Here is a 22,030-nt window from a genome sequence, read left to right on the forward strand (position 1 = left end):
CCCAAGTGTAAATAAGAGGAAGCTACAAATAAATTTCTCAAAATAGAAAATGCCCCAACTGTGTATGGTTATTCAATGTTAGTCTTACAAACGTTATGTAGCAAAGGGAAACCAAGCTATGACACTTCTCAGGAATGGGGGTGCCCAAAGCAGCTTTTTAAAAAATGTGATGTCCTCATGCAGCTCCATGAGTAGGGATCATAAACTTCAGGTAGCCATATCTGTACCTAGAGTGTATTTGTTCCAAGTCATGTGTTAGGGAGACAAGGGTACAGAGGAGTTGTGGGGGTGGCTAGAGGCCCTTTAGTTCTGTGTCTGTCAATTCTGTGACATTCAGTGATGTTGCTGAGTTAGAACATTTCAGAACCATTTCTGCAATGAGTGTCCTACCAGATGGCTTCAGCTGATGGATTAAAGGGCCACTCCCCCTCCAGGAATCTCTCCAGTCTGAAGACTTCTGATAGCTGACCTGCTTACGTTCTTCCTAGTTTTCCAATGCTAAGTGTCATAATTATCTCTCTCAAACAGAAACTGCAGACATTATCTATAAAACAGCTGTCAAACATGTGTAGGGGGACCAAAAATATTTTTAGGAAGTCCCAAAAAACCCCACTAAAAGTATAATGTGAGGTATCTTCTTGACGTTCACATCATCTCTTTGTGAACTTACCATATTCAGACTATAGGCAGAGCAGTTAAACTTCTAACTGTATTCAGTGTGGTTGAAAAATTGTAATAATTGGAAAATAGTGTACACTCAAAATAATCTGTTCAGTTTAATAAGGATCAACCTCATGTCTCTGCCTAATAAATCAGTAAAAAGCTGCAGAACTGAAAGTGAACTATAATTAGACCAAATTCCTAATGTGGAAATTATTAACTATGAGGCACAGGAGAATAAATGCTAAAGGTATCTGCAACAGCATTGCTATGGCTCAGTTATTAGATCTAATTTTGAGTGTAATAAGGATTCTTCCAAGCAGGTAGCCAAAATGTAGTAACTCAAAACCCCATTCTGAACATAAAACCAAGCAATAGCCAAGGTGCCCTCACCGCTGTTTGTCAGTGGAAAAATGATGACGGGCCGGTAGTTGAAAACACAATACTTTTGCAGAAATTATTTCCTATAACCACACATTCAACTTCAGATTAACTCCCCTGAACCTATAGTCAATAATCCACAAGACTGTGAAGTCAGTCCATGGGCTTTGGAAAGAGCTGCAAAACCACTGCTTCTAGCCGGTTCTTTGCTTTGTGCATTCTAAGAACATGGTATCTACTTGGCCATTATGGAAGGATTCTCACATTAGTTCTCAGCTATCAAATAACAAGCTTCCCTGGGAATCCTCTTTGGCATATGCACTAGGGGTAACATAGTGACAATGGAATCTATAAGGCTTTAAGACACTTGGGGGCCAGATGCAGTGGCTCACACTTGTAATCCCACCACTTTGGAAGGCCAAGGTGGGCGGACTGCTTGAGCCCAGGAGTTCAAGACCAGCGTGGACAACATAGTGAAACCCCAGCTCTACAAAAAATGTAAAGAATTAGCTAGGTGTGGTGGCATGCATCTGCAGTCCCAGATATTTGGGAGGCTGAGGTGAGAGGATTGTTTGAGCCTAGGAGGTGGAGGTTGCAGTGAGCCAAGATCGTGCCACTGTACTTCAGCCTGGGCAACAAAGCCAGACCTGGTCTCAAACAATAAAAACAAAAAAAATTTTAAAAAGGCCTGGCATGGTGGCTCATGCCTGTAATCCCAGCACTTTGGAAGGCCAAGGTGGGCGTATCACTTGAGATTAGGAGTTCAAGACCAGCCTGGCCAACATGGTGAAACCCCGTCTCTATTAAGTATACAAAAATTAGTCGGCCATGGTGGCGGGCACCTGTAATCCCAGCTATGTGGGAGGCTGAAGCAAAAGAACCGCTTGAACCTGGTGGGTGGAGGTTGCGGTGAGCAAAGATCGCATCACTGGACTCTAGCCTCTAGCCTGGGCAATACAGGAAGACTCTGTCTCCAAAAAAAAAAAAAAAAAAAAAAAAGGTATTTGGGACACCAGTAACATATTAAATAATTTACTCCCCCAAAAGCTTTCTATTTTCTTGCCAAATTAATCAAAAACTTAGTTCAAATCAATGAAGTTACTTCTTAAAAGCCAAAGAGAAAAAAAATCATCTCCAACAAGAAGACACTTAACATTGGTGTTTGTACTTAACACATAGCGAATCTTTACTCAAGGGTGGCCTTTTACCACATACCAGCCATGTTCTAATTTTAACTGTTTCCATTAATTCCAGGGTTTCCCAATTGGTTGATCTGTTTGCAAGTTTAAGGGTCTCTTAGGGTTTCTTTACTCAAACAACTCTACACAACTAAGCACAGGAGGTTGATAAGCAAAGGTACTTGCTTTGAACAGAGTAACCAAATAAGGCAAATGGTCAATCTCTATAAAGCAAAGCAAATATGACTTGTGTTTCAGTTTTACCTCCCGTATTTTGGGAACCTTATGTAGTTCTTCCAAAGTGATAGGCAAGCACCACTTCTTTTATACATGAGAAAATGAGGCCCAGAATATTTAAGTGCCTTGCTTGTGGGATACAGGGCTGGTGAGTGGCAGAACTAATGCATTCAAATGACAATGACTTTAAAGCACAGATTAGCATATATCTTTCTTAGAAGGGCCACATAGTAAACATTTTAGGCTTTGAGGGTCAAAGGCTATTGTTATGTAGGTACTTATATAACTATTTAAAATTTAACTGAAAAATGTAAAACTGTAAAACACATTCTTAGCCTTCACACAGCAAATAAACAGGCAGCTGGCCAGCATGAGTTGATGGCTCCTGCTCTAGAGGAACAGTATTACCTACATACTAACATGACTACTAAATACCACTGTTGGGAACTGTTTAGCAGTCTTAAAATTTTAAAAAAACTTTTTTAAGAATTATGGTACAATACATGTAACATAAAATTTACCACCTTAACCATTTTTAAGTGTACATTTCAGAGGCATTAAGTACATTCACACCGCTGTGCTACCAACATCTACTTTTCCTTTATTTTTTCTTTTGAGACAAGGTCTCACTGTCGCCCAGGCTGGAGTGCAGTGGTGTGGTAAAGGCTCACTGCAGCCTAGACCTTCTGAGCTCAAGTGATCCTCCCAAAACAGCCTCCTAAGTAGGTAGGACTACAAGTATGCACCCCCATGCCAGGATAAATTTTTTATTTTCTGTAGAGATGAGGTCTCCCTATGTTACCTAGGCTGGTCTTGAACTCTTGGGCTCAAGTAATCCTCCCGCCTCAGCCTCCCAAAGTGTTGAGACTACAGGCATGAGCCACGGTGCTCCGTGTACCAATATCTATCTTCAGAGGACTCTTTTCATCTTACAAAACTGAAACTCTTTGCCCATTTAACAATAACTACACCCCATCCCGGCCGTCTTCCATTCTACTTTTTATCTGTATGAATCTGACTATTCTAAGTACCTCACATTAGTAGAATCACACAGTATTTTTTTGTAGATGGCTTATGTAGCATAATGTGCCCAGTGTTCATCTATGTCTTACCATCTGTCAGAATTTCCTTCTTTTTAAAGGCAGAATAATATTCTATTTTATGTATATACCACATTTTTCTTTTTTTGAGACAGGGTCTTGCTCCTGTCACCCAGGCTGTAGTGCAATGGTGTGATCATGGCTCAATGCAGCCTTGATCTCCCCAAGCTCAAGTGATCTTCCCACCTCAGCCTTGGGAGTAGCATGTACCACCATGCTTAGCTCATTTTTTGTGTTTTCAGTAGCTATGTTGTCCAGGATAGTCTCCAACTCCTGGGCTCAAGCAATCTGCCCATCTGCTTGCCTTGGCCACTTAGAGGCTATCTTTTTTTTTTTTTTTTTTGACACAGGGTCTCACTCTGTCACCCAGGCTAGAGTGCAGTGGCACAATCAATGCTCACTACAGCCTTGACCTCCTGGGCTCAGGTGATTCTCCCATCTCAGCCTTCCCAGTAACTGAGACTACAGGTGCCCACCACCAAGTCCGGCTAATATTTTGTATAGACAGGGTTTCCCCATATTGCCCTTGCACTCCTGGACTCAAACAATCTGCCCACATTGACCTCCCAAAGTGCTGGGATTACAGACATGAGCCACCACACCTAGCCTATATGGCTCTTGTGAATAATATGCCATTATGAACATGGGCACACTAAACACCATTCAACTTAAAAAAAATAAAACCTTAAGAACTGAACCAAAATGGCTTAGGTGAAAATAAAATACCAAATTCTGCTCTAATAAAAGGAACGAACATTCACTGAATTATACCTTCAGCAATAAGCACTTCATGGAACTTGTTTCATTTAAAATGCATCACAATCCTGTAAATTGATAATCATCATACCCTAATTGTATAGATGAGCACAGTATTAAGTGGACCTTTTTCAAAAGGTCGTACAGCTAGTGACAAATATTTCCAAATTTTTCATAACATTTCTTTTTTTTTGAGATGGAGTCTTGCTCTGTTGCCCAGGCTAGAGTGCAGTGGTGCAATCTCAGCTCACTGCAAGCCTCGCCTGCTGGGTTCGTGCCATTCTCCTGTCTCAGCCTCCATAGTAGCTGGGACTACAGGTGCCCACCACCACGCGCGGATAATTTTTTGTATTTTCAGTAGAGATGGGGTTTCACTGTGTTAGCCAGGATGGTCTCGATCTCCCGACCTCGTGATCTGCCCACCTTGGCCTCCCAAAGTGCTGGGATTACAGGCGTGAGCCACCGTGCCAGGCCTAACATTTCTGTTTTAAATAGCTTAATTAACTACACGTTCTATATTCTTCCCTCTGAAAGGCAGCTTTTTTTGGTTAGGTTGGTTTATTATTCATCAGACACCTGATTCACTGAGGAATTCTGTTTTTCAGTAATTCATCCACCACAAATATCAGGTAGCATTTTTACTTCACAGACCTGAAAGTCTTAAGTCTTAAAAGGATTGTAAAATCTAAGTTTTCCTGAAATATCTGAGAGGCTTTTTTTTTTTTTTTATTGAAAATAGGTTGCATTTCAAACTTTATCCATAAGAGCTCACAACACTTTCTCCAACAAGCATGCCCATGTGCTCACTTAAACAGAACTCTGAGTGAGACAGTAAATACCTCATATGCCCTTGGAAATTTTACCTTGGCATAGAAAAACCTTGTTAAGAACCTAAAAATAATTTCACTTTGAAAGTCTTTAGGGTTAGGCAAATGTTAAACTTCAATTGGCAGCACAAGGGCAGCACCAAGCCAGCAACAGTTTTGTTGGGCCAAATTATGTTGAAAAAGATCAAATATTTTAAAAACAGAAGATTTCACATAAAAATCTGGGATCCCAGCTTCTTCTGAATAAATGAAGTACACTCACTATACAGAGTGGCAAATGGCTGGAGTTGAGTGGGAGGTGTTTCTAGCCCAACAGAAGCTCCAGCTCACCCCCTCCACTCCATTTTCTTACATAAGGGAAGCCACTACGGTATCTCCTTAAGGGCAGCCCTGAATGTAAGAATGTACTGAGTTAGCATCTAATTTAAGGCATATTATATGCATTCTTAAGACAGAGGAAAAGGCTGAATATTTGATATTATCAAAAGAAATGACAGTCTAACTTTCTATGGCAAGGACCTTCTTGCAGTAGTAACATAACATAGTCTGGAACACCTCCAACATAAATTATGAAAAGAAAGCTCTTGGCTCAGAAGAGAAAAAGCAAAAAAGAATACTCATTAATTCTGTGTCATGTGACAAATAGATTTCAATTTCCATTGCAATTGTGGAAGAGGTAAATAATCTGCTGATCCAGAATTCCAACATGGGCTCACACTTCCTGTTTTAATAACTCGAAACACTGAAATCACTCTAACAAGGCAAATCAATGTCTTATTAATTTCTGGTTAAAAACAGACCCAAGAAGACAGGGCACAGACATAAATTTTGTGTGGTGGGAATACAAATACAACTTCAACTTCCAGATTCATGGATTTGGAAATGACCTTAGGCACTCTAAGTATAGCACAAGTGAAGAAGTTTACATTCAGGGAATGGCTAATCCCTGCTGACCTAAACTATTTCCAACTCCCAATGTACTCTTTAAATACAGACATTTTTAAAAAGAGGGGGCTGGGCACAGTGGTTCACACCTCTAATCCCAATACTTGGGAGGCCAAGTGGCGGTGGATTGCTTGAGCTCAGGAGTTTGAGACTAGCCTGGGCACCATGGTGAAACTCCGTCTCTACAAAAAAACACACAAAAAATTGCCAGGCATGGTGGTGTGTGCCTGTAGTCCTAGCATCTTGGGAAGCTGAGATGGGAGCATCACTTGAACCCAGGAGGCAGAGGTAGCAGTGGGCCATGATCACACCACTGTACTCTAGTCTGAGACCTTGTCAAAAAAAAAAAAAAAAAAAAAAAAAAAAAAAAAAAGGCTCAACACAGTAGGTACAGGGCTATTTTAGGAGAAAGATCATGAGGAAAAAACTAGCAGCTATCAGATCAAACAGGCTTATTTATTTATTTATTTATTTATTTTATTCCTTTATTTTTATTTTTTTTTTTAGAGACGGAGTCTTGCTCAGCTGCCCAGGTTGGAGTGCATTGGCGCAATCTCGGCTCACGGCAACCACCGTCTCCTGGGTTCAAGTGACTCTCCTCTCTCAGCCTCCCAAGTAGCTGGGAGTACAGGCACCCACCATCATGCCCGGCCAATTTTTGTATTTTAGTAGAGATGGGGTTTCATCATGTTGTCCAGGTTGGTCTTGAACTCCTGACCTCAGGTGATCCACCCGCCTCGGCCTCCCAAAGTGCTAGGATTACAGATATGAGCCACCACACCCAGCATTTCATATTTCATTTCATTATTTCATTTCATTTCATTTCATTTCAAGATGGAGACTCACTCTATCACCCAGGCTTGGAGTGTGCCACCACACCTGGCATTTCATTATTCATTTCATTATTTCATTTCTTCACTTCATTTCATTTCATTTCGAGATGGAAACTCGCTCAATCGCCCAGGCTGGAGTGCACCACCATACCCGGCATTTCATTATTCATTTATTTCATTTCAATTCATTTCGAGACACAGACTTGCTCTACTGCTCAAGCTGAAGTGTACCACCGCACCTGGCATTACATTATTCATTTCATCATTTCATTTCACTTAGAGATGAAGACTCACTATTGCCCAAGTTGGGAGTGCACCACCACACCTGGCATTTATTTCATTTCATCATGCCATGTCATATCACGTCATTTCATTTCGAGACAGAGACTCGCTCTATTACCCAGGGAGGAGTGTGCCACTGCATCTGGCATTTCATTATTCATTTCATTTCACACAGCATTTCATTACTCATTTTATCATTTCATTTAGTTTCATTTTGAGATGAAGACTCGCTCTTCATCTCTGGAATGCGCCACCACACCTGGCATTTCATTATTCATTTCATTTCATTTCACCTGGCATTTTGTATTTCATTTCATCATTTCATTTCTCACTTCATTTCATCTCATTTCAAGACAGAGACTTGCTCTATCGCCCAGTCTGGAGTGCACCACCACACCTGGCACTTCATTATTCATTTTATTATTTCATTTTTTCATTTCATCTATTTCATTTTTCAATTTCATGATGTAGACTTGCTCTATCGCCCAGGCTGGAGTGCACCCAGCATTTCATTATTCATTTCGTATTTCATTTCTCATTTCATTTCATGACAGAGACTTGCTCTATCACCCAGGCTGGAGTGTGCCACCCACATTTCATTATTAATTTCATTATTTCATTTCATCATGTCATTTCGAGATGGAGACTTGTTCTATCGCCCAGGCTGGAGTGCAGTGGTGTGATCTCTGCTCACTGCACCCTCTACCTCCTGGGTACAAGCAATTCTCCTCTCTCAGCCTCCCAACTAGCTGGGATTACAGGCACCTGCCATCATGCCAGGCTCATTTTTGTATTTTAGTAGAGACGGGGTTTCACCATGTTGGCCAGGCTGATCTTGAACTCCTGACATCAGGTGATCCGCCCGCCTCGGCCTCCCAAAGTGCTAGGATTATAAGCATAAGCCACCACACCCGGCATTTCATATTTCATTTCATATTTACTTCATCATGTCATTTCTTTCATTTCATTTCAAAATGGAGTCTATCACCCAGGCTGGAGCGCAGTACCACACCCAGCATTTCATTATTCATTTCATTTCATTATTTCTTCATTTCATTTCACCTGGCATTTCATTATTCATTATTTCATTTCTTCATTTCATTTCATCCCATTGCATTTCATTTCGAGACAGAGACTCACTCTTATCGCCCAGGCTGGAGTGCACCACTGCACCCAGCATTTCATTATTTCATTTCATCTATTTCAGTTTTTCATTTCATTTCATTATTCATATCGCCATTTCGTTTTTCATTTCATTTCGAGATGGAGACTTGTTCTATTGCCCAGGCTAGAGTGTGCCACTGTACCCAGCATTTCATTATTCATTTCATTATTTCATTTCATCATTTCATTTGATCATTTTTTCATTTCATTTCATTTCGGGATGAAGACTCACTCTATCACCCAAGCTGGAGTGCACCACCACACCCGGCATTTCATTATTCATTTCATTTCATTATTTCATCTCATCATGTCATGTCATGTTATTTCATTTCAAGACACAGACTCACTCTATCACCCAGGATGGAGTGTACCACCACACCAGGCATTTCATTATTCATTTCATTTCATTTCACCCGGCATTTCGTATTTCATTTCAAGATGGAGACTCGCTCTATTGCCCAGGATGGAGTGTGCCACCACACCCAGCACTTCATTTTGTTATTTCATTTTTTCATTTCAGTATTCATTTCATTTATTTCTTCATTTCATTTCAGGATGGAGACTCGCTCTGTCACCCAGGCTGGAGTGTGCCACCAAACCTGGCATATCATTATTTGTTTCATCATTTCATCACTTCATTTCATGACAGAGACTTGCTGTATCGGCCAGGCTGGAGTGCACCACCCGCATTCAATTATTATTTCATTTCATGACATCATGTCATTTCATTTTGAGACGGAGACTCATTCTATCACTGAGGCTGGAGTGCAGTGGCACGATGTCTGCTCACCGCAACCTCTGCCTCCTGGGTTCAAGCAATTCCTTCTCGCGGCCTCCCAACTAGCTAGGATTACAGGCACCTGCTATCATGCCCAGCTAATTTTTGTATTTTAGCAGAGACAGGGTTTCACCATGTTTGCCAGGATGGTCTTGAACTCCTGACCTCAGATGATCCACCTACCTTGGCCTCCCAAGTGTTGAGATTACAGGTGTGAGCCACTGTGCCCGGCCCCAAAAGGCTAATTTAAAGGTAGACCTCTGATACTCATGTGATTTTAATTCAGATCTAATGCTTCTTTAATGAATTACATAAATTTTCTCCAAAAATGTAAAATGTTATTAGATTCCCTGTGACATATGAGAATCTATTCAGTAATAACCAGTGCTCTACTGGAAAAGAAACAGCTGTAGTTTTGCTATCATCAATAAGCTTAGGAATTTTAGAGCAGCCTTGTCACATATTCTCAGAAATAAGTCCTCAGAAACCAAAGGATACGGGCGATGCCTTCCTCTCCAAAACACCCTGATACTGTTAATCCTATGTCTTCCTTCCATAAAAAAGTCAGCTGAAAAACAAAGTCATTTAAGGTAAAAGGATATACAAATTAGGCAACTCTCATTAAGGTTATTGTTAAGAGGTTCTATTTATCAATGTCTAAATTGAATACCAGCCCTTGACAATTACACGTCACATACCAAAAAGAACCTCTGGATGCTTTCTACATTTCTGTTACCGCCATCAACATTTTTCCAGGAAGTAAAAATTCATGTAAAACATATAATCGGCAAAGTGCTAACTGCCATAATACATAAACTGTTCCAACAAATCAATCAAACCAACAATATGATAAAAAAATACAGAAAGGGTATGCCACCAACCACTAAACAAAAAAAAGGTGCTCAATCTCATAAGCAACCAGGAAAAAGCAAAGTAAAACATTAAAACGGTTCACCACCTAGCTTTAAAAAAAGTGATGGTATCATTCTTAGCAAACTATCACAAGAAGAGAAAACCAAACACCGCATGTTCTCACTCATAGGTGGGAACTGAACAATGAGATCACTTGGACTCGGGAAGGGGAACATCACACACCCGGGCCTATCATGGGGAGGGGGGAGGTGGGAGGGATTGCATTGGGGAGTTATACATGATATAAATGATGAATTGATGGGTGCTGACGAGTTGATGGGTGCAGCACACCAACATGGCATAAGTATACATATGTAACAAACCTGCACGTTATGCACATGTACCCTAGAACTTAAAGTATAATAAAAAATAAATAAATAAATAAAATAAAATAAAATAGCGAAAAAAAAAAAAAAAAGTGATGGTAGGCCAGGCGCGATGGCTCACGCCTGTGAGCCAGCACTTTGGGAGGCAGAGGCGGGCAGATCACCCGAGGTCGGGAGTTCGAGATCAGCCTGACCAACATGGAGAAATCCTGTCTCTACTAAAAATACAAAAAATTAGCTGGGCATGGTGGTGCACGCCTGTAATTCCAGCTACTCGGGAGGCTGAGGTAGGAGAATCACTTGAACTCGGGAGGCGGAGGTCGTGGTGAGCCTAGATTGTGCCATTGCATTCCAGCCTGGCAACAAGAGTGAAACTCTGTCTCAAAAAACAAAAAAAAAAAAGTGATGGTAGATGACAACACTGGCAAAGGTTAGCAAGTACTGGAAGGGTCATTTGGTAGTAGTCATTCACGTTTTAAGCATGCAGATAATTTGCTCAAGTAACTTATTTTTAGCAATTTATCCTACAATTAAAATGTATGTACAAAACTGTATGTACTACAGTGTTTAAGAGATGGCCTCAAAGAAAAGGTGGTATTTTGTACAATTCTTGTACAAAAAAAGCATATTTTGTACAATTCTTAAAGGAGTTAACACAGCTTTCCTCTTGGAAGTCAACAGACTATATGTAAGATTGAAAAGTCAAGAAAAATCAAGACAATAATATTATTTAGAAACATGAAAATAAAAAATAATGAATTAAAGCAGCCTGGGCATGGTGGCTCACACGTGCAATCCCAGCACCTTGGGAGGCTGAGGCAGGATGATTGCTTGAGCCCAGGAGTTCAAGACCAGCCGAGACAACACAGTGAGACTCCATCTCTGTAAAAAAAAAAAATTAGCTAGGTGTGGAGGCGTGTGCCTGTAGTCCCAGCTACTCAGGAGGCTGAGATGGGAGGATCACCTGAACCCAGGAGGTCAAGGCTACAGTGAGCCTTGATTGTGCCACTGCACTCCAGCCTGGATGATAGAGTGACTCTGTTTTAAAAAAATATTAAAATAAGCTGGGCATGGTGGCTCACGCCTATAATCCTAGCACTTGGGAGGGAGAAGGGTGGGTCACCTGAGGTCAGGAGCTTGAGACCAGCCTGACCAACATGGTGAAACCCTGTCTCTACTAAAAATACAGAAATCAGCCAGATGTGGTGGCGTATGCCTGCAGTCCCAGCTACTCAGGAGGCTGAGATGGGAGAATTGCTTGATCCCGGGAGGTGGAGGTTGTAGTGAGCTGAGATCACGCTGCTGCACTCCAGCCTGGGTGACAGTGAGACTCCATATCCAAAGAAAAAAAAAAATTAAAAGTTGCCTTTGGGAAAAGGGAATTAAGGTGAGACGTATAGAACACTGTTGCACATCATTAAAATCTTTCAGATGTTAAAAAGATAAAAACCTTGACTTAAAAAATCATGTATGTTGATTATTTTGGTAAAAATAAAAATTAAGTAGCCAAAGATATATCAACATAATAAAAAAGCTAAATTAGGCATTACTTGAATGTATGCTTCTAAACTAGTAAAAATTTATCACAGAGGAGAATTATCTGACCCTTGACAGGAACATGTTGATCTCCCAGTAGAGTAAGATGATCATAGGAATAAGATGCTCTAAACTGACTTACAGGGAAGTCATTCCTGGGCTTTGACCTTGGGTGTCTTGTGATAGTTTAATATGCTGATGTCACAGGTCAAACTACTGTTTAAAACAAAACCAATTCTGAATATTCTATTGCTTAGTCTGTCCAAGATTAAAAAACCTAAACTAAAATGAATGAAAAATACAGAAAAGAATCTTATCTTCTTAATGTCAAAAAACCACCACAAACCATATGATCCAAGAATCCCACTTCTCGTATATATCCAAAGAAAAGAAAAAGATCTTGAAGAGGTATCTGTACATCCACATTCGTAGCAGCATTATTCACAAGAGCCAAAAGGTAGAAGCAACCCAAATATCCCTTGATAAAAGAATGCACATGCAAAACGTAGCATACATACACACAATGAATATTATTTAGCTTTAAAAAGGAAGGGAATTCTGGCACATGCAACAACATGGATGAACCTTGAGGATATTATGCTACATAAAATAAGCCAATCACAAAAGGACAAATATTGTATGATTCTACTTATATGAGGTGCCTAAAACAGCCAATTCAGAGACAGAAAGTGTAACATTATCAGGAGCTAAGGAGAGTGGTAAATTGGGAGGAGGCTTAATAGATATAGAGCATCAGTTTTGCAAGATGATAAAGTTCCCGTGATTGGCTATACAATCATGTGACTATAATACTAACATACTGTACGCTTAAAAAATGGTTAAGGTAAATCTTATGTTTATTTTACCACAATTAAAAACCAAACCATACCAAAATAACCATAAAGTTAGAACACTAGATTTTACTGCAACAGAGTGTAGTTTCCTTGAAAACCATGAATTTTAAAAAGCGCACTTCAAGTGTATTAAGAGATAGTTCTCCATTCAACAGTACTCACCTGTACATTTATACAACATGCCTGTCATGGTTCCAGCTGCTACTGTGTTAAGGTCATCTTCTGCACCTCGTGTTTTCTCAATGATGACACCAAATGCACTATAGAGCAAAGCTAAAGAGGAAATGGAAGTGCTCAGTGACAAAATAGTGATAAAGTGTGATATTATGATATACATATATTGGTTTTCATTCATGGTTCCTAGCTCATAACTCCCATAGCCCTTCCTAAGTGACTAAAACAATCACTTATTAAAGTATTTGTCCTTGGTTCTGGAAGCAGCTTTGGAACAGCTTCAGAGGGACAAAGGTGAGGGTCTTTTTTGTATTAGTGGGGCACTTCAGGCCTCAGAAGCAGCCTCAGAAAACAGAGGATCTCTCTGACCTTCTCCTGTCTTCCTTTCACCTGCTCCCTTTTCTCCTCACAGAAGGACTCTAATCTTTCCCCACCTTTCTGTCTTGGAACTGGTCATAAAGAAATTCTATGACCTACCTTGCCTGATTGCAGGCCATAGGATCCCCATTTCAGAAGAGATCGTACCCCATACCCAGGAAGAAGAAATGCTGCACAGAAAGGCCAAGGAGAATCTGGGCAGACAGGCCTTGCTGGGTTTCTGCGTCCAGTCTGTTAGTAGTAGAGCATGCCCTTTTTGTCCAGTCACAGTTCTACAAGGTTGTCCATGCTTCAGTCATGCCTATTCAATCAATTTTCCATATGAGGCCCAAGTGGATGGGGTCAGAGGACTTTCTAGACAGCTGAACTTGTGGGCCTTGCAGGAAAGCGAGAAAGAACTCACCCACGTGTCAGGAGGCTAGTGCACCCCAACTTCAGTGAAATGAAAGCTCCTGCACTCAGGGCCCATCCAGGCCTCACCTTATGCATTCCTTGACTGGGCTGTTTATCTGTATCCTTTAAAAATATCCAGCCAGGTGTGGTGGCTCACAAAGTTTCTGTAATCCCAGCACTTTGGGAGGCCGAGGTGGGAAGATCACACGAGCCCAGGAGTCTGAGACCAGCCTGGGCAACAACATAGGGATACCCCCTTCTCTAAAAAATTTTTTTAAAAAATTACCTAGCATGGTGGTGCATGTTGCCTACAGTCCCAGCTCCTTGAAAGGCTGAGATGGGAGACTTGCTTAAGCCCAGAAAGTCTAGGTTGCAGTGAGCTCCACTGCACTCTAGCCCGGGTGACAGAGCAAGACCCTCTCTCTCAAAAAAAAAAAAAAAAATCTTTATAATAAATAGGCAAATGTTAAGTATGTGTGTTCCTTTGAGTTCTGTGAGCCAATCTGATAAATTAATCGAACCCAAAGAGGGGGTTGTGGGAACCCTGACAAAGCTGGTTGGTCAGAAGCACAGGTAAAATAACCTGGGGCTTGCGATCAGTATCAGAAGTATCCAAAGTGGGGCTCATTTTTGTGGGACAGAGTGCTCAACCTGCTGATCTAATGCTATCTCCAGGCAGAACTGAAATGGGAGGACACTCAGCCGGTGTCCACTGCAAAAGAGATTACTCGGTATGTGGGGAAATATTCCCACATAACTGGTCACAGAAATATCCTATATTGACTGTTATAGTGTGAGAGCAGAGGAAAAACTTTTTTTTTCAACCCAAAAGTCAGTATGGCAATTATATTTAGATAAATTTATCCAAAGATATACATGGAATGATCACTAGAACAGTTTCTAATAGCAAATACCTGGCAACAAATAAAATGCCCATCAAGAGCATTTGTACCATCTGAACTAATTCAGAGCGACTTTTCATATAATGGTATACAGTAACTTAAAAACCAGAAGAATCATTTTCACTAACAAGTAAAGCAAGGACATGTGCACATGGTACACGACTAACTGGCTATGCAGAGAAACGCTGGAAGAACTCAGAAGAAACATCAATAGTAGCTATTTCTAGAAAGTACCACTAGGAAGTCTCAGGAAGTATATTTAAAATTTTCATTTATATGCTACCCATAATTTCTGTACTTTGGATTAAAGACACACACACACATATTTGTAGTATAAGAAAAAACAGATTTTAAAAAAATGTGAGGTTTGATTCTCACATACTATAACACTAGCACCATTTCATTTTAAAGTATCTTCCCCCAAGCCATCCTTCTATGCTCTTACAGATTCCTATCTGGAATGAATATGTTAAACTTTTAAGTTCTTTCTCAAAATTATAGCTACACTTGACCCTTGCAACAATACACCGTGCTCAGCCTTACAACTCCTCTACCGCAGTTATTTTTACACGTCTATGAAAGCTCATCTTCCTCTTCAGCTTATTTAACTGAAACCGATCATGAGCAGAACATTGTTATTGATCATACCACAGTGGGTATGCAGAAGGTGACCAGTCATCCTAGTTTGTCCAGGACTGCGGGGCAGGCGGGGGGGCGTGGGGACGGGGGTTATTGGAGCATGGTTTCTTGGACTTTTCTCTGAAAGTCCTAGGCAGACAAGGATGGCTGGGCTGACTAGGTATACAAGTAATTAAAAGAAACAGAGGGGCGTGACTCAGTAGTAGGGTGGGAGGAATGCAGACATCAGAAACATATGAATGCAGCCATCTCTTAGGATCCAAAATGTAAAAACTGGCTTTACAGTGTGAAGATATACTGCTTCCAAATTCTGTGACAAGGCAGGACCTTACTCTGCCATAATAAACATTTTTTCTATGGTTTCAATGAATTTTCTATGTCTTCCCCTCCTTAATCTGCCACAATTTAAATTGAGATTTCCAACTAAGTTCATAAAGTATGAAAATTGTGGATGTCAGGACCTAAGCCTAAGAGATTGATTCCAAGTGATCAATCATTCATAAACAATATGGTATGAAAGCATTAGGCTCTAATTAAGCACCAGTAAACTACCTTTTGCCTAGAACTGCAAACGTTTTCATTATCTACAAAGAACCTATTCCAATTCTGGCAATTAGGTGCCTGGAATCTACTCAGGTAAACAGACTAATGAACAGGCTATTAAGAAAACATAGCAAGAGGGCCGGATTAAGGTATCTTGTATCACTATAGGACCTTGAACCTTGCCTAATATACCAAGCTCTTTACTTTGGACCTAAATTATCTGGATTTCATTTAAACATGTTTGGGTGTTGTGCTTGGAAAGGAGAGTGTGCAGTGTTCAAAAGAGTTTAAAAATTCAGAAATGGTATTCAGAATGGTATCAGCACCTGAGATTATTTCATAAGTTAGTTCATGGTCTTTCCCTAAGTAGTATCTACATTATGCAATGGAATGGATTTAAACATAATTGTCTCATATCCTAGGACCACAATATCAGTTGATCAAATCATTCATGATATTTGTACATTCTTTCTTTAACAATTTATCAAACGAGATCTCTACTTACCCAGAGAACCTAGAGTATTAGCCCAAAGTGCCCCTTGCCTAGTCACCATATTCAAAATCCTACCAGGGCAGAAAGAGAAAGAATCTGTATTTAGAATCATTATTTCTCTAGTAACCTTTAAAAACAGTAATAATAGCTATTTAACATGTCTAGATCCAAGGCTCAAAATTTTTTAAATTCTAAAATATATCTTAATATCTCAGATTTCAATAAGGATAGTTTTTACTCTACATAAGTGAAAATTAGGTTAAAACTTTCAAGACTTTGGGCAATAACTGAGGAAAACTCTTATTATTAAATGTATAATACAATGAATACACATTAAATATATATAAGGCTTTGAATGACAGCCTGGAACGTATTTTACAGAGGTTTACAGAAACTAATCTATGTAAAAGATGCCACTGTTAACTATGACAAGCTAGCTTCTAAAAGGTTCTTTTTGGAAGGAGAACATATGCTTACAATGTTAAAGAGAATCAAAGTAAAGAATATCAAAGTACAGAATATAAAGTAGAATTAAAGAGAAGGAATCAGCCGTCTAACTGGGATACACGGGGAAAGCATTCTGTGTCTGCTCCCAGACTAGAACCAAGCAGCCAAGGTGAATGCTCAGCACACACTCAAGGAAGCACAGTCCTGCCTTGCACCAGTGCCAGACACCACCAGAACAGTGATGGAGGCAACCGGATGAAGAGAAGACATTCCTCTCCCAGCAGTGTAACACCATTCCAGGAATGGTTCTGTCCAAATGGCTGACTACTGCTGGAAATTATGGAAATACAGTAACAAAGAGTGAAGGAACTCATTCAGTTTAATTATAAAACAACTCATTTAATTAATATTCTACAGAAACAAAAATTTGTATTGCTTCTGAAAGGTTGTTTTAAAAAATCAGTAAAGTTTACAAACAGAAGTACATTGTTTCTAATTATGTTACATATTTACTAACGTATTTTAAGTTCAGCCATTATTTTTTCATTTTTAACAAGCATTTTAATAACTCGTTTTAAGAAAGGAAGCAAGTTGTCTTTTCTAGATCTACTTCCAAATTTGTATTTAATATGATATTGGGGTTTTTGTCTCAAAATAAGATGGGAGACGAGAAGGAGATGGGATAGAACTGGCCATGGTTGAGGATGGGTTATGGTCCATGTGTTCACTATGCTATGTCTTTTGTCTACTTTTATATATTCAAAATTCCCCATAATACAAAAAGTTAAAAATATTATTGAAGCAAGGGACAAGTAATAAAAATACTGAAGGATCTAGGCTGGCAAAGCATGGACAGAGATCCACACAGTTAACAGGAATATAAAAAACAAGGCTAGGCGCAGTGGCTCACGTCTATAATCCCAGTACTTTGGAAGGCTGAGGCAGGAGGATCACCTGTGTTCAGGAGTTTGAGAACAGCCTGAGCAACACAGTGAGACAACGTCACTACAAAAATTAAAAAATTAACTGGGTACAGTGGCACGTGCCTGTAGTCCCAGTTACTTGGGAGGCTGAGGTGGGAGGATCACTTGAGCCCAGGAAGTCAAGGCTACAGTGAGCTGTGACGGTGGCACTGCACCAGCCAGCCTGGGCAACACAGCAAGGCCATGTCTCTCAAAAACCCCCGCAACGTAACAGGCGTTCCAGTTTCCCATGGTCTAGTTTTAGCACATCTGGTGCCATCTGCTGGCTGAACAATATGAAAGGAAGATGGAGTTTAAAGCGTCCTAAAACAAAAACAGTAGCCATCGAAGAATACATACTCATGAAGCATATATGAAGCATAAAAATGGGCAAAACTAAACATATTGTTTAAGGAATATCAGGAGGGACTGGCCATGTTTACTTCTTAAGTAGGGTGAAAACATACTTTCCAATCCTTTGAGCTGTACTTTCCCTTTTCTGCAACTTCAAGTTCTAACAGAAAACTGTGTCTTATCCTTTTGGAATTAACTCTTTAAAATTTATCTGGCTCATCATTTCGGAAACGTAAAGTCAAGACAGTAAGAAGTTCAAGTCAAATGATGGCAGCTTGAGCCATCACTCTCATGAGCTGCTTATGTCTTCATTACCATTTCCTACGGATCTGCATGCCCCCAAACAATCCAAAATTCCCATCAGCAATTCAACATTTTGAAAAGCATGTCACACAGGGTTGGAGAATGTAACAGGTGTAGCTGAGAAGTCAGGCTGGCGTAGCACTAGCTGACTGAGGGACACTGATTCAAAAAATCACTCCTTTTTAAAAGCTTAGAGTCAGTAATCTGATTCCTTAGTTGCTTTTGAGTAAGATTAAAAAACAAAGACAAAAAAGCACATAACTATGCTAACCATCTGTAATCTCAAGGGTGTACTCATCAAACCAACAAAACTGAGCTTAATATTCAAGTATCACTACATAAGATGGTTACATGAGACTTACTGTACATTTCTTGGTTTGGACCAGGCCATGTTCTGGGTTTCCTTCAATCCTAGCCGAAGACCATTCATTGCCCCAAACGCAGCCCCTGGTAAATCATAACAATTCACCCAGATAAGAGAGCTTTACATTAAAAAACAAACAAATAAAGAAACTCAAAACTGCATAACTACACTTCTGATTCTTTTTCATTTAATAGAAAAAGACAAATGTAAATATTAAAAAAAAACCCTGAAACCAACATTCTAACTGCTTTTGATTTTAAGCACCCTCAACTACTTGAACTGAGCACACTTGAGAAAAAAGTATGTCAACACTCACCTGTCATGCAACATCCTCCGATCGTAAAGAAGGCCAGCTCAAATCTGCCCCGGGTTTTATTAGCTCCAGTAGGTAAAATAAACTCATCTGTATCCTAAAAGGATAATAATGAAAACCAAGCTGAGGGTTCCTCAAGATACAAATCTTGTAAAGTCATCTTTTTTAACATTTCAAAGTAGTTTTTCACAGAAAGTAAACCTTAAATTAACTCAAACCTATACTTAAATAAAAATAAAACTTTCTGCAACAGTAATACCTAAATCAAAGTGAAATGATATAGGAAACCCAGTTCTCAGAAGGGAGTCTCATTAAAGACTATTTCCTTCATAACTTCAATCTGACAGATTTGTGCAAAAGTTAAGTTTAGAAAGGACAGCTCTAGAGAAAGGAACACTGAAAGCTATTAGAATAGAATAGACAAGCAGTCTGGAAGAAGCAAACAACTTTCATTCTGTAGCAGCTATTTATTGTGCATCTTTCCATGTATAAAGCCAAATGTTCAAAAAAATGAGGAAAAACTAATAAAGTACAACAGTTTGGATCAATTATGCAAGGGCAAATGACCCCCTTTAAGAATTCTTATCTGTTTAAGGAGTATATATTCCTTTGATACTCTTAGAAAGTTACAGATCCTCTTTCTAGTAATTGTATATACAAACTGTGGCATGAACCCCTGGAAGGTCACCCAAAATACTAAGATTGAGAAATGACACTCTTAAGAGCAAAATATGATTACCAATTTTGAAGAGTCAATACACCTTTATGAAAAACACACTCGAAAACACAAACAAAATTCTATCACCTTGCTGGATTAAAAAAAACACACACACACACACTCATTTTTGGCAAGCTTTCCATGTAAAGATGGTTAAAATAAGCCTCCAATGGCTAGGTCACACTCTTGGCAAAAAGACACAGTGTGTTACATTTAACATAGTAAAGACCACTGACAATTAACATTCTCCTACATCCTTGTGGCAAACACTGAACGCTGATTCCAAAAAGTGTATTCCTGATCAGAAAACTGTGGTTCTGCCTTGGTTTTTTCTTTCTGACATGTGCACACATCCTCACCAAAAATTGCAAAAGTAAACAAGCACATCCACTCTCATCACATAAGAACGGTCTGCTGGGCAATAATAAAAACTGAATAGATCCCATGTCATAGTATAATTGTATAGAGTTTTATAAATTTTGGATACTTCAACTTTTAAATTAATGACTTAGTATTAAACTGTGCTTTTTGTTTGAATTTTTTGAAATGCTAGATTCAATGTGGTAACTAATTATCCTTCATTCTCAGGCCATGGTTCCTGAGAAGAAGAAGAAAAAAAAATATCCTTCAATCCAGAAACAGATCACTAATTAAGAACAGAAAACTTGGCCAGGAGTGGTGCCTCCCACCTGTAATCTCAGCACTTTGGGAGGCCGAGGTGGGTGGACTGCCGGAGCTTAGGAGTATGAGGTCAGCCTGGGCAACACGGTGAAATCCCGTCTACTAAAACACAAAAAATTAGCTGGGTGTGGCAGTGTGCACCTGTAGTCCCAGCTACTTGGGAGGCTGAGGGAGGAGAACTGCTTGAAGTCGGGGCGGAGGCCGAGATCACGCAACTGCACTCCAGCCTGGGTGACAGAGCGAGACTCTATCTCCAAACAATAAATAAATAAATAAATAAATAAACAAACAAACAAACAAACAAACAAAAAACTTTTAAAAAAAGGCCGTGATGAACATTATCAAGCAAGCACAAGTGCATGTCACCAACTCATTCTCCTGCTAGTAGCAACTAAAAAATAAAAATATAACAAGGGTTGCAAGCAAACGTCCAACACACAAACAAGGTTGTTATCAAAGTATGTTAGTATGTTGAATGTAAGGAAGACTTACTAAAAAGCTCCTGTTAAACCTGTCCTGCTGACACTCCAGGACACTAGTATTACTAAAATCCCCTAAGTACCAGAGTTTGCTAACACAGAAGATAAATCCAAGAATGGGTATCAATGTACTTGCTAGAGAAAAAGAAAAAAAAGAAAAAACATTTTTAATTTATAATTTTGTGTGTTTAACAATATAGAAGTCAAAAATATTTAAATTTTCCTTATTTTTGTACCAGATGTTCACCTGGGCTAACAAAAAAATTACTTGATACAATTAAAAAAAAAAATTCAATGAGGATGTTAAGAGTAGTGATGATACAAAAGCATTAGTAAGAGAAACTACAGTACTGCATCAGATAAAAGTTAGTTAGGCACAGTGGCTCATGCTTGTAATCCCAGCACTTTGGGAGGCCGAGGTGGGAGGACTGCTTGAGCCCAGGAGTTCAAGACCAGCCTGGACAACATAGACCATGTGTCTATTATTAAACAAGAAAAAAAAAAAAAGCTGTTGCCAAAGTCACAACATGGTGAGTTGAAGGTACTATTTTATTTAAGATGTCTCTAACCTTCAAAAGTATAAACAAAAGTTTTACAAAATGTAATTTCTATTAAGGTATCTTTAAATGTAAGGTTTCCTTAATTATTTCCAATAACAGATGAGGTTTACAAAACACTTTTTTAAGTCTGAAGTCCCTCTAGAATTCCAATGGAAGATAAATGTTCATGATGAAGAATGAATTCACAAGTTTTTTGGGGGGATACTAACTATTTTATGTCTAACCTTAATAAGCCCCACCTAGCAATGCAGGGCCACAATGATACTGAATTTGTAACTAGATCTAGAGTACAACCTCTAAGTGTAGATTCAACATTAAAGCAAAATACATGCAACTAGTTTTGAAATTTTGAGTAAATTGACAAAGGGGCACTTTTAAAGCAAAAAAATCAATGAATACCCAATGTTAAAATATAACATTTGAAAAACATTTAAAAAATAACGAAGCTTTAAACTGGCAAGGTCCAAATCACAAACAAGAAATGCAGCCGCTGTCAGGTGCTGTTAGTGATTCAACTCTGAAATAAAAGGTTCTAACCATAACTCTTAAATAAAAAAA

The 22,030-nt window shown here is 39.3% G+C and overlaps 1 protein-coding gene and 1 non-coding gene across 2 annotated transcripts in view; both read right to left on the minus strand.

The window, feature by feature from the left end:
• The window catches only part of LOC104667786 (mitochondrial import inner membrane translocase subunit Tim23), a 30,966-nt gene that overhangs the window by 1,772 nt on the left and 7,164 nt on the right, over positions 1-22,030 (minus strand). Inside the window, exons 3-6 of the mRNA XM_010370343.1 lie at positions 19,038-19,131; positions 18,720-18,804; positions 16,304-16,362; positions 12,932-13,042 (exon numbers count right to left, since the gene is read on the minus strand). Of these exons, the coding sequence (XP_010368645.1) occupies positions 12,932-13,042; positions 16,304-16,362; positions 18,720-18,804; positions 19,038-19,131 (349 nt within the window). The remainder of the gene's footprint in view (positions 1-12,931; positions 13,043-16,303; positions 16,363-18,719; positions 18,805-19,037; positions 19,132-22,030) is intronic.
• Positions 16,873-17,073, minus strand: LOC115900574. The gene has a single exon (XR_004060247.1). It is a non-coding gene; the product is annotated as a small nucleolar RNA SNORA74 (small nucleolar RNA).

The sequence above is a fragment of the Rhinopithecus roxellana genome, chromosome 11, assembly GCF_007565055.1.
Source record: "Rhinopithecus roxellana isolate Shanxi Qingling chromosome 11, ASM756505v1, whole genome shotgun sequence".
In the NCBI taxonomy this organism is placed as follows: domain Eukaryota; kingdom Metazoa; phylum Chordata; class Mammalia; order Primates; family Cercopithecidae; genus Rhinopithecus; species Rhinopithecus roxellana.